General features: G+C 38.6%; 1 protein-coding gene across 1 annotated transcript in view; it reads right to left on the reverse strand.

Annotated features, from left to right (window-relative positions):
• Window positions 1–18,669, reverse strand: part of astn2 (astrotactin 2) — a 303,516-nt gene that overhangs the window by 91,361 nt on the left and 193,486 nt on the right. Inside the window, exon 13 of the mRNA XM_012916877.3 lies at window positions 15,971–16,159. Within this exon, the coding sequence (XP_012772331.2) occupies window positions 15,971–16,159 (189 nt within the window). The remainder of the gene's footprint in view (window positions 1–15,970; window positions 16,160–18,669) is intronic.

Raw genomic sequence — 18,669 nt, forward strand, 5'->3', positions numbered from 1 at the left:
AAGTTGTGCTCATGTGGCATGGTCTCGCAATTTCTCTCACCATTCTCAGTGTTTTTGTTGTAAATAAAGAGAGTCTGAAAACAACTGACAGAAAATATGACATCCAGCATAACACAGCATGCTTTTAATTTCTATGGCTGCCATGCTGTTTGGATTTATCCATAAATGGGATAATTACCTCGTGCCTGAAAGAGGAGTGTGAAACGAATGGCATTCCAAACAAAAGAAGAAGCCTCTTGTTCGAAACAATTGTCTCTGCCACAAAATACACTTTAGTATGACAATATGCAAAAAAGTCAACTGTACAACAAGACTGAAAACAGCAGCTAGCCTCTTCAGTGTCGATCCAAAGTCATTATATATCACCATGCAGAGGTTTTGTAGCATGGGGCAGACACCCCACGCTGCTGTTCATTTGATTTAATAGAATAGCCTACCTTTACTGTGGATAGAGTAATCCATGTAACTTACTGCAAGATAGTTTTTAGCCACTCTTTTAATAATATAGAAAAGATGGAGGATGTTTCATTCATTGCTAAATGAACATAGCTGAATTATGCCAGTACATCATATAACTTCTGAATTAAAATTTTTATGTATCCTCTCACAGTATCAATCGACCTTTCTCTTTTCCAACCTGTTCCCTACCACTGCTTTGAAAACGCCGTCACATTTGCCCTTGAGAACCATATCCGCCAATTTGTTGAAATGCACAATCAAAGATTTATGAAAGCTGGGTATGTAGACAATCCAATTGCATGTAATATGCTTAACAGCTGTAATATCTGTTATTTGAATAAACACTTGCTGCGAGTGGGCCAGACAGATGAGTCATAACAAAGATAAAGCACCCAGCGTCACTAAGGGCACAGGCCCCGGATGAAAAATTAAACAGTTATTAAGGGGCAATATCAAAAAAGGCCAATTTGTAGTGTAATAAAACAATCAGAGATGTTTATCTTGAGAGTTGTGTAACAATCTCTTATTACATCTGCAGCCACAGCTCAGTTGATAAATGATTCCACTGAGGGGAGGAGATGTGGTGACTTGTCATGGCCAATATTGATTAAGCTGGGGAGTTGATGCTGTGAATGAAGCAGCCTTGAAGTAGAGTGGAGTTTGTGTGAGTGTACGTGAGTGATTGTATGTATTTGTTTGTGTAGGTAATTACGTATATGCAGCCACATGCTGAGGCTGGTGACAACAAAAAGTGTTACCAGTGAGTCCAAAATGGCACCAGTCAGTGTTTTTTGTCACTCTCGCTTCCCTTCAGTCACACACACTCACACACAGCAGCAAGCACAGTTATATGTAGGCACGACACATAACCGCTCATCCTCCCTTTCATTCCCCTGAGTCGTGTATACAACTGAAATACAATGTGAGTGCGCGTAGATTTTTTTTTCTTTTTGTACCTTGATATCTCTGTTGGCCTGCTTTAGGAAATTGTAGAAATGAACTCTGGTGGCCAGGATCATTACCATAGAGATGAAACTCGGCAATGCAGAGTGAGGGGGCATACAGGCCAGTTAAGTGTGGAACTGATTAGAGCCACCACAGCTTTTCTAATTTTATATTACTTGCACTTTCTCACTTGCTACAAACCTCCCCCATTTGTGTCTATCCATTGTAGCAAACATCTGCCTCTCTATCTCCCTTACTCTTTCAGTCTCCTTTTTTTTCTTTTCACTTTTACTCCAACATGGACACCGCAGTTTTACAAGGAAGCCAAACCAGCAATTAAAAATTCTGTTCCTGACAGACTTTCATGTCATCACCCTGAATGCAGAAAAACACTTCTGAGCATTTGATTAGAGGACAAGAGACTACAATAGGAGGTTATCTTTTCTTACTTGGCACAGCAATCAAGCAACAGAGCAGTTTGGCTATTTTCTTTTTTGACATGCTAACAAGAAAAAAGACACAACAAATTCTTTATTTTCTGTCCTTTTGATAAAGACAGCGAAATAATCTGACTAGCTCTTAAAACTTTACATGACCCTGGGACTTTGAGCTGAAAAACAGGGAGTCTTAGTTCAATAAAACAAGCTCTGAAACTCACTTAAAAGACCTTGAGGCACACGTATTCACTTCTATAGGTTATTTAAGCACCAAAACTAAACTCGACATGATTTTTTTCTACCAAAAGAAGGTCAGCTTTTATAAACGTCTGCTTCATTTTCTTCTGTTCTGGTACATAAAAATACACAGATGGCAAGTCTCATCACAATTTTTCCACAATCTCATCATCTCGTACTTTATTAACAGTAATGGGGCAAGACAGCAAGGCGGTTTTTGCATTCTTTTGTTGTTCAGTGTAATTACAAAGCAAGATGACTGACATCAAGACCTGATTAAAAGCTATTATATTATCTGCTATTCTGTCATTCATATGTTTGTGATTGATATAACTAACTGAAGTGAACCATTTTTTTGTAGTAGGCATCTTGAAAGCTAGGCTCTGGAAATCACATCACAGGAGTGGTAATTAACTCCTTTATAGTTCAGCCTCGCAGGGGTGAGTATGGGTGAATACTCAATGAAGTAAATTTCATATAGATGAATAAAAGTGGCCCTGTGGGTAGGTAAAAGAGGGAACCTGGATGTGTCACCTCAAGGATCACAGACTGGTTTTTGGGACGTGAAATGTCACCTCACTAGCAGGGAAGCAACCTGAGCTAGTGCAAGAGGTGGAGCTCTACTGAGATGGGCTAGATTCTTTTTCTGTAATGGCCGAGGAGGAGAATTGCTGGTATGGGGATACTCACAAGCCCCCTGCTGAGTGCTGTTTTCCCCAGAGAGCAATTTGTACAAATTCGAGTTGTTGTCTGTGAATATGTGATAAATAGCAGTTCAGAATACCCAGCTTTTGGGGAGTCTTCGGATGGGGTCATGGAAGGAATTCTGGCTGGGGAACCATAGTTCTCTTGGGAGGCTTGCATACTCATGTAGTTATGGATAAGGACACCTGGAGAAGGGTAATTGGCAGGAACAGCCTACTTGATGTAAACCATTGTGGTGTTATGTTCCTGGACTTCTGTGCTAGGTATGTATGATTGACTTTGTTGTTGTATTATATGATCTAATGCCATGTCTTGAACATTTGGTTGAAAATAGCAAAAAAGCTGTCAGGCAATATGATTATAAGGTCATCGATGCCTCTCATAGCACCAATCTGAGGACCTGTTGGTGGACACCAGTGGTGAGGTAAGCTGTCAGGCTGAAGAAGGAAGCTTCCCAGGCTTGGTTGGCCCAGGGGTCTCCTGCAGCAGATGGACATCGGAGAGCCAAAAAGGTTGTGGTTTTGAAAAACTCAGGAGTGGGAGAGGGCCATGGAGGAGGATTTTTGGCAGCATTTAAAGACATTTTGGCAAGCTGTACAGTGACTTAGCATGGGGAAGCTGGGCATGGCTCAACGTGTTGGTTGGGGAGCAGAACCGCTGACATAGATATTGTGGGACCTAGGAAAGAGCACTTTGAGGAACTCCCAAACCCAGCCAAAAAATCCCTATGTGAAGTAAGGCCGAGCCTGAAGATGCTGGGAAAACTCACGAGTTACACAGGTCCCTAAGGTAGTTGAGAAGCGACCCCATAGTAAAGCACCAGGCATAGACGATTTGGCCCAGAGATGTTATAGGCTCTGACATTGTGGGGCTGCCTTGGTTAACACACTTCTTAACTGTTTCATGGAGGTCTGGTACAGTGTCTGTGAAGTGGAGGTCTGGAGCAGTGGGAGTACAGGGTTCTGAGCCATCAGTGTAATCAAAAATCAAGCATGTTTTCAGTGAGTGTTGGACTCCATCTGTGGATCATCAGAAGAAATGCAGGTGTTTTCCCTGACTGACATGATGAAGGGACAGTTGAGTCGAAAGACAAAGCTTTCAAGTTACCAGCCCATTTACATCCCAACCCTTATCATGAAATCTGGGTAATGACCATAGGGTGATGTGGATTTTCGGAATTGCTGCTCCTACATGCTGAGAGGAACCTGCTAAGGTAGTTTGGGTTAGAATGTCTAGGGGGTGTCCTTGGATGTTATTTGGGCATGGACAACTGAGTTAAGACTATGGCAAAGACCTGGAATCTGTTGGTGAGATTATTTATCTGATCTGGCTTTGAAAAAACCTGGAGGAACTGAAAAGTGTAGTTGGGGAGAAGAAGTCCTGGAATACCCTGGTTAGTCTGCTGCAACCACAACCTGACAGATAAGCGGATTGATGGACAGATTGATGGTTAGATGGCAAGATGGGTAAAATTGGAAAAAAAAAGAAGCTTGAAACTGGTATCTATTTATGAGTTGATATTAATAAATAATTTATGACTAGAATGTTTACAGCACCAGCCTGCAGTCAGAATGATGGAGAGAAAGGAGAGTTAAAAAAGATAGCCTTGTAGAGGGGGCATTAAGTTACACACAGTTCACTACTATTACAGTATTTTATTATTCAATCATAAAAACATTTCCCCACCAATTTCTGCGTAGCCCATCTATAGCCATAGAAGGAGAACAAATGTCAAGGGCTATGTTTTGCTTCATTGAGCACATGCAGCGCTATTGCATGCACACTGAAATATGATTAATTTCCACGCTTTAGTTAATGCACGGTCATGTTATACAGGTGTACAGTTATACATCGTATACAGAAAGAACCAGCATAGCATCTTTTGATGCATGGCCATGATGAAACCCTGACGATGTTTGGCCTGATCTACTGCACTGACATATTATTGTTCTGTCTATGCGTAGATGAATAAATGATGTGTTTTAAATGTACAGGGTGGGCCATTTATATGGATACACCGTAATAACATGGAAATGGTTGGTGATATTAAAGTCCTGTTTGTGGCACATTCTTGAGAAAAACACTTCAGCTGTTGATGCAGTGACTTACTTACTAGCAAAGCAGTGGTTTGCTTACATTTATGTATTAAAAAATTATATTTGACATATATTTATATATAGAAAAGAATATGTTTTAGAACCTTGGAAAATACTTAACTGAATTTTTCATTTTCAATTATTGTACAAGTAATTTAGATGTGCACAAATTATTCTTTGATCATGGAGTCAGTATGGCATAACCCACAAATTTCCTGAAGCAGGAACTAGAACAGAGAAAAAATGACTAACAATAAAAGGGATCTGAATGCTTTTGAGCGATTATGGATATATCGTGTTATTATTATTATATTGTATTCTTATTATTATACTTTTATTAAGAGGACCTAACAAAAACACGATGACATGAGCTTATGAAGGAAAAGAGGACTATAAGTCATATGTTGTTTTAGGGGGTCTACCAGAATATATGTATATATTTTTTAAACACATACTTTAGGTTAAAATAAAGCAGCACCTCTTTTTATCCTCTGGCTTTAAGGGACACCTGCCAAAAGTCCAGTCTTATTCTGAATATAGCCTTCTATGAGCTGTCAGATAACAAAACCCTGGTGTTCAACCCTACATGTTTGAATGTGAATTGGACCCAGAACAAAGAGAGTCTTTATTCATCTGCCAAAACAAGAGTCCAGGTAAAGGCTAAAGCCTTGATGGGTGTATGTTTTAGTGCTAGGCATCTGCCTGCCAGCTAAATTATGTTAATTCCATCTTACCTTATTTTGTGAACCTTGACAGAGAGGTAATAAATGGGCAAGGTAAGAACATTCTAGGGTATTTGCTTTCACCGTAAATGGTCACCCTGAGTCCCAGTCTAGATGTTTTTTCATTTTTTTCATTTTTACAAACAAAGAAGCTCATCAGTTTCAGACGATCTTATAGACTCTAAAAGTTTTGATCATTCCCAACGTCAAACCTGTGGGCATGATGTTCAAAGCTTAACAACATTTGATGTACTTTACTCATGGCCTAGATACTGAAAGTTGGCAGAAGCTTCAGATGTGTGCCAAACTATACTATATACCACTAGAAAAGTGTTATGAAATTGTGTTACTCAGTGACGTAGATTTCTAAAAGGGGTGAAAATCTAAAAAGTTGAAAATGTAGTGCTTCCTCTGTGAGACATTAACTTTAAGTGTTGACTATGTGATTTGGAACTTTTCAGATATTTCACAAAGATTAAAAAAAAGAAGAAGAAAAAGAGGCCAGACTGTTTGTACATGTACATTGTGGATAAACCTCTGGTCTTTATGGGGGAAACTGATGTGAGACTGGCTTATTAAAAGAAAACTGCTGCTGGCTGTGCTTTAACCGCCTTGAAATCAGTTATCATCTGCACTTTGTGTGGAAACAGAGCTAACCTTAGCAAATAACTCTGATTTATCATTGTAACAAACACGTCCTCTTCTTAACTACCTTGGCCAACATGTGTGATGTACGAATCTTATAAAAAGTCTTTTGGCATATCAGCAAGGAGAGCTTTTGGTTAAAATCACCATGTCTAAATTAATAAACATCCAAGTTGAACAACTGCAGGCTCCACCAGCACTCAGTTTAGCATCAATGAGAAATTATTTGGTTGAATGATTATACAAAGTATACCAGCTGTTTTGTTAATACACCACCTAAATGTAACACTTAAAAACCTCCTGTAGATATTAACAGTTAACCACATCACATCGCGCTGAAGCCTTTGAATTAAACTGTGATTCTTTTTTTCATACACTATATTGCCAAAAGCTCCCATGATGATACTACAGTCATACTGTTGTATAGAATATGATGCATTACAGTAAATTAAACAATCTAAAGAAGCATTTAAAGTGCAGCAGTATAATTGATCCATATAATACTGATTGTGAGCATTTTTTGGCAGAATAATTGCCTTTACTTTTGATACTTTATGCACACTTTGCCAGTAACACAGTTTTATGTGTAGTGTGGTGTTTCCATGGTGGTTTATTACTTTTGCTAAAGCAATGCTTCTTTAAAAATGTCTCTACCTCTGTTGTAATTGTCAGCTAATAGTAAATAATAATTTTAATGCTAACTATAGAAGTAATAATATTTTACAATCCTGAGCTGGGGATAGGATCGGGAAGTTGAAATATCCTGGAGGAGTACAGCAAGCTGCAGAAGGCTGTCAACACATATATAAAAACAAAAGACAAGCATGACATAATTGGTATTCTTTAATCTGGTCCAATTAATCTCATCTGTTTTTCTTTTTTGCCATGTCTACCTTTCTGTATAAATTGCTGCACATCAGAGCCACACCTTGCAAAATGAGTGCTCCATGTACTTCTACTCTCCCACATGATTTGTCTACATCTGTATGAGATGTTTGACTACTTTATTACATCATGCACAAAGCAGCATTTGGTGCACTACCCCCACCCCCTGCCCCAGCATTTCTCTCGCAGTTACTCTTTCCTAGTGTTTCGCTAAGTTTTGATTGGCTTTACTGTTTTGATTAAACTTTTTTTTTTCTAAACACATATTGCTCCCTTTACCAACCCCCCCCCTCTCCCCCCATCCCTGCTTTCTGCAGCCAAACAGCAGGTAGTCGGATACAAGCCTCTCTAACATTAGTTGATATTAGGCTAGGGTCTATTAGGTCCTGCCTCGCCATGTGAGTTACTGCACAGAGAGTGAGTGCCTTGGGAACAATCACACTCACAAACACCGGCGCACTGACTCACACAAGCAAACACATGCCCACACAAAGTTAAATCCAAACCCACACAAATGTTTGAGCACTGCACACAAAGCCCTCGCAATCTCCCAGACAATGCTCACCTTATGTGCACTCAGTCATAAAGATGGAGGAATCACTGAGGCTTTAAGAACCTCCTCTTACCCTTACGCTTCCTCTTTTGCTAAACTCGGTCTGCTAAGGTGCCATGGTGTAAATAAGACTCAAACTTTCCAGAAAATCAACTGGAGCAATGTGAGGAAAAAATATCCCTTTTTGGTCATTCTTGCTTTTTCATTTTCATTTTCATTTTTTAAGTTTAATATCCAAATTATTGAATAAAATTGAATGACTAAATACTTATGTATCCTGTATACTTTCAAAAATGATACCCATCAATTTGCAGAATTAAAAGAAATAATGAATTGCATATGCTTTATGGCTATGTACAAGCTAAAGCAACATGGCTGTTTAATGTAGAGATAAAACCACATTTATAGCAGACGGGTATTAAAATAATAAAAACAGGACTTGAGCAAACAGATTGTGGAAGCTAACGGAGATGAAAATATTTAATAAAATGAGTTCACAAGAAAGAGCCTAATATTTACAACAAATAACCTAACCTTTTAAATCCCATTCACATTGAATATCGAAACAGCAGTCTGTGTGCATTAGTGTATGACATATAAACACAGGGCTTTGTCTCGACACTTTAATGTAATCAAGTATTTTGTGAGGCTGCTGTTGTACAATTGCGTTGGGTTGTATTTTTTTCATGTAAAAATAAAAGGCTGTTTTCAGCTTTTTTCACAGCTTGCTTGAGATCCTAGAAGAGGCCTTTGAATGTTGCCAAACTGTACTGACTGCATTTACACCTGGCTGCGATCCAACCACCTCCAGACATCACATACATTTCAGTTTCTATTGCCATACACTTTATCTGCAATTTACAATGCATTAGCAAACAACCACAATGCATTTGGGTCTAAATGGAGTCTTCATACTCCCAAAACTGTTAAATCCCACACTTCCCATTTATGCACCTAAATGGGATATTTGGAAAAGTCTATACTTGCCTTGCAAACATCCACGTTTCAAATGGCATGACACCAGTTTGTAATGGATTAGGTAATGGCTTTCTATAATAAATGCATAGACTGTGATTGCAAATAACACAGATAGCACTGATGGCGTTGTAAGAAGATATCTCAGCTAGAGAAAACTCCACACAAATACATACAAAATAATATAGAGCTTTTTTGAAATTTTAAGTGACACAACAACTATGACCTTCACGAATAAAAATAGTAGAAAGACTAATACAATACACCATACTGTCCTACATCTCAGTGTCGCAAGCTGTGGTAGCATTTATTTGTTTTCTCATGAGCCAGACACATTAAATTGGTATGAAATCTGTCGAAACAACCAAATGTTTGAATACAACAAAGATGCCAACCGATCTAGTAAGTAAAAATAATTATGCATGGAGATATATGACTATCTGAATATTTAAGTAAATAAACATAAGTACTTTAACGCCAGGATGTCACACACACACATAACTCTGTATGAGTTCACAATTCTGCCACGCACACCCACACACATATGTGCACAGGCAATAGTAAAGAGATAAACACTATGCTGAGAATTTAAGAAAGAAGGAGCAGGCACATATTTTGGAAGAGAATTAGGAAGCATCCCATCAACCTTGAGCAGCTTAACCCTTCACCTCAGCAGTCTGTCTCAGTGTCTCATGGCTACTCATTATATGGGAAGAAACTGCCTTGTAATGTTTGTTGACTCAACCCCCCAGTAGACGCTACCCTGTGTGCACAAAGGAGATAATTACTGAAAATTACTGAGGAACATGGAAATGTAGTTGTGTTTATGCCTGAGAGCTTTGTGGGCTCCTGGATTCACAAATTATTCATGTTGTGGTATCGTCTTCGCCTGAGAGGTGAGCAGTGATGACGACATCTAGCAGAGTACCTATCAAAAGTGGTTTTGCCAGTTTCTTCTTTTCGGTATCTTTTCCCTTTTTTGCAAAAAACCCCATTATGCATCAACGTGACAAGAGTGACAGCATCACCTTAACAAAGCAAGTGGAGCTCATTTCTTCTCTCTCTCAATCATTGCTCGTCTTTTGTCACAACCCAAACGTTTTACTGCATTTACCATGAGGCATTCTCACTCTGCCAACTATTAAGGAAAAAACACGCGAGCAATATGATATGCTTAAATGAAATGCTAAAATCAGTTAACTAGAGTCAGTTAACAGGTCTATAGAGAGCTGTGGGGTCAGGTTCCTGTGTTAATGCACTCTCAATCACCTATGATCATGTGGCAGTTCATGAAAAAAGGTGTTTTTTGAGGCAAGAAAAGGAGTGTAAACTTTGAAATGCCAGGAGGATAATCTGCCGCTGCTCATTACATGGTGTTGTGAAAACAGTAGTGTGGATATTCTTCTTTGGATCAGATTTGAATCTGTTTTGTATTCTGTATCATTTCTAAAAAAAATAGCATGCCTGCTTTAGAGGTTCAAAGTTGTGAGGCTGTGAGGCTCACCCTATCCCATTTGCTCTTTTAATGTATGATTCGAGTTGTTAATTGGTACTTAGTGATTGCAGTGGCGTATCAATGTATATATGTATGAGTCTGGCTCTCTCCTATTTGGATGCTGCCTGCTGCTTTCTTATTCTAAATTTACAGGACTAGGGTGTGCGTGTGTGTTCATACATTCACATTTACCCTTCATGCAGTCCTGTATCATAAAATGAGGCAAACTCAATTTTAAATGAACAACAACACATGACATATTATACTTAGTACACCCCATCATTTTAATAGCTTGTATAACGGCTTCTAACTTGAAGTGTACTGAAACAATCTGAAGGTTCTTTATCAGTGTCTCACATCGTTAAGGAGGAATTTTACCCCTCTTGTCTTTACAAAAGAAGCTTTGTAGGCATTCACTGAGGTCTGGATTTAGACTTGGTTCTTTTCTTCTTCAGCCATTCTGTTGTAGACCTGCTTTTATCCTCGGGTTCATTGTCCTAGAATACTTTGGTATTTACTTTAAGGTGCCCAAGTCCAGTAGCTGCAAAGCAAGCCTAACTCATCACTCAACCAACATGCTTAACAGTGAGGATGAGGTGTGTAGGTTCTTAGTTATCCAGGTCATGTTAGTCTTCTGTGCTTAAAAAAAAAGGCAACTGGACTTCTTCAAGTTTACCTCTCATCCAAGAGGTTGGAGGTGAATGAAAGGTGGAGAGTCCCAGGTATTTAACCCCTAGTGGGGTTTGTTCCCTGTGGACGTGACCCTGAGTGTTGTTGACCTACTACTGATCTTGTGAGTCATCACATGATCCTCAAGAGCATGAGCCTCGTCCTTTTGGTGGAGGTGTCAGCTGAGTCTTGGCTTTTCAATGTTGGGCCATGTGTTTGTGGAGTGGAGTGTTTTCAGTAAACGTGGTCCTCTGCATCATGGCCAAACATCACTGATTTGATCTTGTCTAGCCAAAGGACATCGCTCCTAAGCTTTGCTGCCATGTTCTTTTTAGAGAGAAGGGCTTTTTGCTGGCATCCCCACTAAAAGAGTCATACTTGTTCATGCTTTTTTTGTAAATGTACTGTCATGAACTTTAACATTTAACATGTTTACTGAGGCTCATATAGCCTGAGTAGTTTGGGTGCAGCATTAGAATTAGTTTTTCTGAGCATTACACGGTCTGACCTTGGGGTAAATTTGCCGGGACATTAACTTGTGGGAAGACTGGCAACTGTTTTAAGTGTCTTCCAGTTCTGAAAAATCTCTCTCACTACAGCGTGATGGACTTCAACATTTTTTAAATGGAAAATTATCTTATATGACTTCCCAGACGAGTTAAATTTTCCACAGTTTTCTGCCTTTTGTTTTAGGTTTTGTTAACTAAATAATGATACGCTGTAATAGGCCATGCTTTGTAATTCATCTGAGATTGTATTTACCTAGCACCTGCTTAGGACTAGATTACACTTAAGTCCTGATATGTAAGCCATTAGAATCAAAAGTGAGTGTACTTTCTTTGCACCATGGCTCTACAGTCATCTTTTCAGGCATGGGCTTGACACTGATGTACCAATTAGTGGCAGGATGTCATTATGGTGCATGTAAGTGCACAATTAAGTAAATAGAAAGGATGCAATCTTAGGATAAGTTTTGGCCTTTAGCCTGCATTCATTGTCAGGTTCCTGGATGAAACTGTAAAAAATATAATCAATCTTTTTGGGCCAGATTTCTTTTCCACAACGTTTTATACTTTCACATCCACATTTACGCATGTAATGAATGAATGCTTGAATGACATCGTAATATTGTGTTACAGTTCTATAATTTACAGCAATATGCAAAAATCACTCCCCGGGCTTACCTCAACATCCTGTGAAAAAGCAAAGTGTGATCAATATAATACCAAATGTATGCAAAACAGTCGTAAATCACGGATTATATTTCATACTGAAAAAAAGACCTGTGAAGCTGTGAATCAATTTATACAATTCATCTCAATCATCTAATATTTCACTTTGAAGTGCTGGTGCATAGGAATGGGGTTTTGTGTGTGTGTGCGTGTGTGAGAGAGAAACCCAGTAGACTGTGGAGGTGAGAAAAATAAGGGCTGTGGAATAAGTCTTGCATCTGCATATCAAAGAAGGTGTGGAGGGAAGTGTAGAAAATGATGAGAATAAGAACTGTAGTATGTTTCTACAAATGCATAGAGTGTGAAGTAGGTTCTTATGGGAGCAAAATCATTACGAAGACAAAGCTAATGTTCTTTTGACAAATGACAGTGGATTTGATAAGCACAGTAAGTACCACAGTAAGATAACATGGCATAATACACATGTTTAATTAATGACACTGCAAGGCAAGTACCAACCTACTGTGAGCTGAGCCTTTCTGGTTAGACTTACCCCGGCTCAACTTTCCATCGTTAACAGAAATAAATTGAAACAAAGATGAATGTTTAGTGGGGTCGATGAATACAAAATACATTCTGGTTAAACAAAAATTTTCCCCACAGAATTTGACACTGATTTAAATAATGGATACACAGAGTAACACCTTTCTTTTTTGTTTCCTCTAGTCTCTCTTCAAAACGTACTGAACCATGTACTGTCGGTCTATTTAAATGCTTTTCGTGTTTCGTTTCAGACATACTCTGCACCTAGAGACGTGTGCGTTCTTTATCCAAACAGGCACATCAGCCTGGAAGTGCACTTTGCCTGTCATCGGCATGTAATCAGCCAAGTGTGCCTTTAACTGCAGGGAACCATATAAGTGTAGCTAAGTATGCATCTTGCAATTAGCATGGAAATTTTTCTAGCTTCAAAGCACAGGTGCAAATTGCACAGGTGTAAGAAAATGAAGGCTGAGATGGAAAACAGGAAAAGTTCTCTATAAATGTTCTCTCTGAAGTGTGACTTAACTTCTTGGAAAGATAAATAACCACAATACCTAACTAATTCCAAACAGAAAAAGTGGATGGAGAGCTGTGGCTGAGTGGTCATTTTACTTGATGTTCAGAACTGAAAATAGGGCCCTTTTAAGAGCCAAGTAGATTTGTCTGCAGTTACCTTGACAGTGTCAGGGAAACTCTTTATAGAAATCATTAGTGAATTACAATTTTACCTAAGTTGAAAAAAACCCATATAAGTCTCAGCTAGAGCCAAAAATGTTTATCCATAATGTTTGTAACTTTGCAATTATCTAACTTTTATTTTGATGTCTTTTTTTGGTTTTTGACTGTCTCTTAAGACTTCCAAGTCACTGTGCCAGTGACCGTCACAGAGCACAACAACCATACTTAAAGGATGCTTAGTAATCAGCAAAATGTATTTCTGAGTATAGACCTTGCCAAACAACCTTAGGGTGTATAAAGGTGAGACATTCACTAAAAAGGAGGAACATGAAAAGTTAATAGTGTTGTAACTTCTCTTTGGTAATTCACTGTTTGACAATTTCTTCATTTTTAAGGGATTAATTCCAGCTATTAAGGGAGCTTTGATTAATTCTTGCCTGCAAGAAAGGATTTGAAGAAATTTAAAAAGAAAAAACATTAAAGAAAGTTTTTAAATTTCAAGAAATTTAAAAGCAGGGACCAAAAACACATTTTAACAATATCATATACACTATATTATTTTATATTGATCTCATAAGGTAAAAAAAACCAGTATGTCACTCATTGTGTGTCTCAGGTCTGCCAACGCTAGTTGTTTCAATTTTGTAATGTCATCAGAGTCCTGGTCTTGAGTACATGTGTATTTACTTTCTGTATTTAATATAGCCCAGCTCATGGAGTTGGAGCCTGGAGGATCAGGCCCCACTGTGCAGCCTACTGTTTGAGGGCAAAGGGATAAAGACTGCCTCTTTGCCAGGGTTTATAATCCTCAAACTGTGCCTTTGACTCATCTGTCAAACTGTGCCTTGTTGAGTGTATTAGTGGAAGTTACCAACTGGTTTAGCCTCTCAAACCTTTAGGAAACCTTGGACCTTTAGTCCCCAGTTTAAGCTCTGGACATGTCAGTCTTTCTTCCAAACTGTCTAAAGATAACTCTTCAGTCCCTGTTTAACTTAGAGCTGATAAGGTGATCACAGGTAACTATCACAACTAACTGCTGAGTGGTTTCTGTTATATTCCAGGAATGCTTTTAGAACAAAACGACTGGTTGTGCATCAGAAGTTAGTGAGGTTGATGTCTGCAGCTACTCTTGGAAAAACCCGAGGCGTATACTAAGTGTCTATACTCGTCATTGTGGGTACAGAGAAGGTCGTCAGATGTTGCTGTTATGGGGGAGTTAAACCATAGCTTTTCATTCCTTTGAATGCTCTGAAGCCTCTTAATTTATAACGTGAGGTCCAAACAAAACTCTGAGAAAAATATTTTCAGTTTGTATTTACCTGTTCTGTATACTTTGGTAATTAGTTGACATTTCCTGAATGCATGAAAAAACAGTGTTAGATTGGTCATCTTTTACAATAACTCACTCTAGCTAATAGATGCATTAGTCTGATTCTTTCTGTTTAACAGCTTCTCTACGTTCCAATAACATCTTCAAGGACACTGCTGACACGACTGTGTCGAGTGTTAAATCCCAAATAAATGAAACTTAATAGCATTTAGAACTGCTTCTTTTGAAAGCTGTTTATATTAAGAATATAGGGATATTAAAGCAGAAGTGTCCTTTTTTATACACTTATCTGTGGATTACTGAAATGCTGAATTCTCTGAGGAATTATGTGAAATTACAGTACCTGAATTATAGCACACTTCTGAGAGAAGACTTCACACAAACACCTTACAAAGGCTCTTATGTTAATATTATTCAAATTGCTTCTTTGACTATAATTTGACCATTTTAAAATGAAATTAATGGTGTAAAACTGCAGACTCGAAACACTTACCTTGTGTTCACCACCTTTACTGGGTACACGGAGATTTTAGCAGGACGACGATGCCCAAAGAAACTATTAATACATTCGGATAAATTCTACCTAGATCTAAAATTTTAGCCATTTTTGAAAGACGGAAAGGTTTCTCTCCGTTTCTTAAAAGTATGCGCTGTAAAGTCATGACCCTGTGCCAAGCACAACTATTATGACCCATAGGGCAGAGCAGTTGAAAAGCATTTTATGGTTACCCTGCTGAAAGCAGTGCCTATATAGTATGCGCATGAGATAGTGACGACAGACACAGAGAATGTGAGATATAGGCTGAGCATGTTTACCGTGGATACTGTATTTGTGCATAAATAGACCCTATCATCTCTCAGTGTTGAGCATTTCCTCACAGACAGCATGTGACTTATCAGAGTGAGCCAGGTTTTCAGAGAGCTGACAGTTTAAGGAGAACTGCCATGGGATAAGTCTCAATCCTCACTCAACCATTACACTCTCATGCCCTTCTCTCTCTCTCTGTCACACACACGTATCTACATAGACATGCACACACACACACACACTGAAGCAAGCACAGACGCAGCAACCCAATGGCAAACCCTGACTACCGATTTTCAGAGCTGCCTCAATGTGTCTCTCGAGATGCAGAAAAACTGTTCAGATGTGAAACAGCAGGTCTCGAGGGAAGACTAAGTGTCTACAAGTTTAGTTGGAAATAATATAAAAACAGATTCTTTTTTCAATAGATAAGAAAACAATAAAAGGGAAAGAAAAAGCATAAACTTATAGAACGAGACACGATTCTAGGTAAGATTAAAGAAAAGTGAAGAACAACATAATGAACAGTCACTGACAATTGAAAGAAAAAAGACATGACGCATGAACATTAGTCTGTATAGTCATGTAAGTGTAATGCATGTACTTGTACACTAGTTACCGGAAGGTCATTTGGAATATCTGTCCCAAGTTGACTTGCTGGGTTTTGTTGTTGTATCCATGCAGCATCTCACCAAACAGGGTGTCATTGAAGTAGACATCCTGCTTAGGGCATTTTGGTCCATCACAGTTGTCTGACTGCAGGAGACAGGAGCGCCCATCGCCTGCCAGCTTGTACTCTTGTACGCATCTGAGGAGGAAGGAAACACTGTCAATACAATGTATGATATGCAATCTAGGAGACCTTGTTTACACTTGAGGTGAAAGCATAGTGCTGGCAAGATTTGAAACAGAAGATTGAGCTGTAGCAGGCTGATTGAGATTTGAAAGACTGACATTATATACAAGGCTGTTCCCATGTTCCTACTTTAATTTTCAATCTATAAAGACCAATACAGAGAAACTCAGCATGCCAAAATTGTACCGATTTTCTTTAGAATTCCCTCAGACTAATAACAGCCTGACACAGACAATCACAACCAATGTTTTGAAAAGACATTTTTCCAGGTTTTCAGTTTATATACCATTAAATCTACTTTGTTACTGTCAAAGCCAAAAAGGCCTTTTAAATATGCAAAGTGCTACAGTAGCAATTATCAATGGCGAGTTTGTGGACACAAGCACTCTGGTGAAAACCATTTTAAAACAGATTCCAGTGCCACTGGATTCAGCAGACTCTGCAGTTAGTCACAATTATAGCTTCCACTATTGTGTGCAATCCTGTCTTACAGACCAGGCTGAGCAGTTAGTGCTGCTGGATAGGGCTGAGCGCAGGACTCATGCAATTGTTCATGTCTCTTCACCTCGGTGGGAAGGAGATGTCAACTGCTGTTGGCAATACTCAGATCTGGTGGAACAGGGGCTTTCTGTAGTTGAAGGCAAATCTGTTTCCATTTTTTGTAAATGAACAATTTGTATAATTACAGAACAAAGTTATACCATTCAGATGATTTTATTAATTTAATCTGTTTTTTTCCCCACAGGCCACTTTTAAAAAGCATTGTGCATTTATTACAGAACATGTGGGTATACAGGCTAGTGATTTAGTAAAATACACTTATGAAATTAAACAGGATATCATGGTAAATGGACAGAGCCTCAACGTTCATGTTTGCCCACAGTGTAAGGGTACCAAATGATCTGGGGAAAATGAGGACATCATTCCAGATCAGACACAGATCAAGAATGAGGGCATGCTTCATGTTTCTTTAGGCTTCTGCTGTTAGGTTTCCATCAAAAAGTCAACAGATGCATTTAGACATGTTTTTTTAAGTATCCTTTTATCAGTTATCAGGTCCCAGGAATTAAGCAACTTTCATTGGCATGATCAGAACAGTTTCCATAAATGATCAGCCAGTCTTGAGATATAAATACCCTCAAAGAAGACAGCTATTTAAAGGAAAATGGGAAGGACAACCCTAAAGCTAACAAAAACACTGACAGAAGTACTTCCTGTATTTTTGGTTACTATTTGTAGCCCTTTTTCAGACCTTTCATGTTTGGAGCAACAATATAATATTTAATATTGCTCCAGGAATATCACTGCTTTTAGAAATTGGGTAAAAAGACCAATATAGAAGTTCAGGTCTTTGTGGCAGAAATACTCACTAACCTGAAGGGTTTTATTCAGTGTAGATCATTCTTTTCTTTAACCTAACCTTAAAATGGTTCCATGTCCCAAAGCTGAGCACGTAACAGAAAAATTATGATAACAATAAATTCTAAACGAGAAAAAAATATTTAATCAGCCAGCTAAGAGCGACCTTGTTTCTTTTTTCATGCAAACTCTAGTATCACAGGTGGAAGTCCTGTGTTTGACCCATTTGTTCACTATTCACATCTTTTCCAGCTGCCACGGACCACAGTGCAGTAGTTTTTTTTCAGTGTTTTTCATCAAGTTGCAAAGTAACAGTGTGATTGCACTTGGGAATCTAAGCAGTCTGCACTCAAATGGAAACCTAAGTATTTACAATATACTGGGTACAATCAAAAAGTTCTATGAATAAGTGCAAACAAAAACTATACCTAATTGAAATTTGGCATGATTTCCCCTTCAAGAATATCTTCATTCTACAAAATGACCATCACACAGAGGCTCACTGCCAGCCAAAGTTGAAGTTTTTTAGCTAAGAGTCCATTTTCATTGAATGTCATGTCCAGGGTGATACCAGGATAATAGTCATCCTCTTTGTTTTCAACATTCACAAGGATGTGCACTACCAAAAGATCCCCCTGCCTCAGACTGTCAATGCAAAGCTCCATTTGTACCATACAGAGAACTTTGGCATGTGCCATGTTGTGCTGGAACTTAGTGCACTGACAAGGCTGGAGGTTTTTTTTTTAATCTACACATATAAAATCCTCACAGACCCATCAGATTTGCCTCCCTGTGACTTCCACTGCTTCCACAAAATGAAAATCAGGTTAAAGGTTCACTGTTTTGACGCAGTACCTCCGTAACATTCAGGCACATGTGCCAAGAGAACAGAACGGGGTTTCCACTGAGCAGTCTAAAAATAGTAGCTGGGCTAGAAGCTGTGAACACGATCTCAGAGGTGAGATTCACTAATATTACTTGTATGAGGTTTGAATTGTTTGGACAAATTCATGCAAGTTTTCTTTCCACATCTTTGTATTGTGTATGTTTTTGTAGATTATGCTCGTAATGGCTATACTAGAACTGTATGATATGTATTTGTC

Source organism: Maylandia zebra, linkage group LG7 (genome assembly GCF_041146795.1).
Source record: "Maylandia zebra isolate NMK-2024a linkage group LG7, Mzebra_GT3a, whole genome shotgun sequence".
NCBI lineage: Eukaryota > Metazoa > Chordata > Actinopteri > Cichliformes > Cichlidae > Maylandia > Maylandia zebra.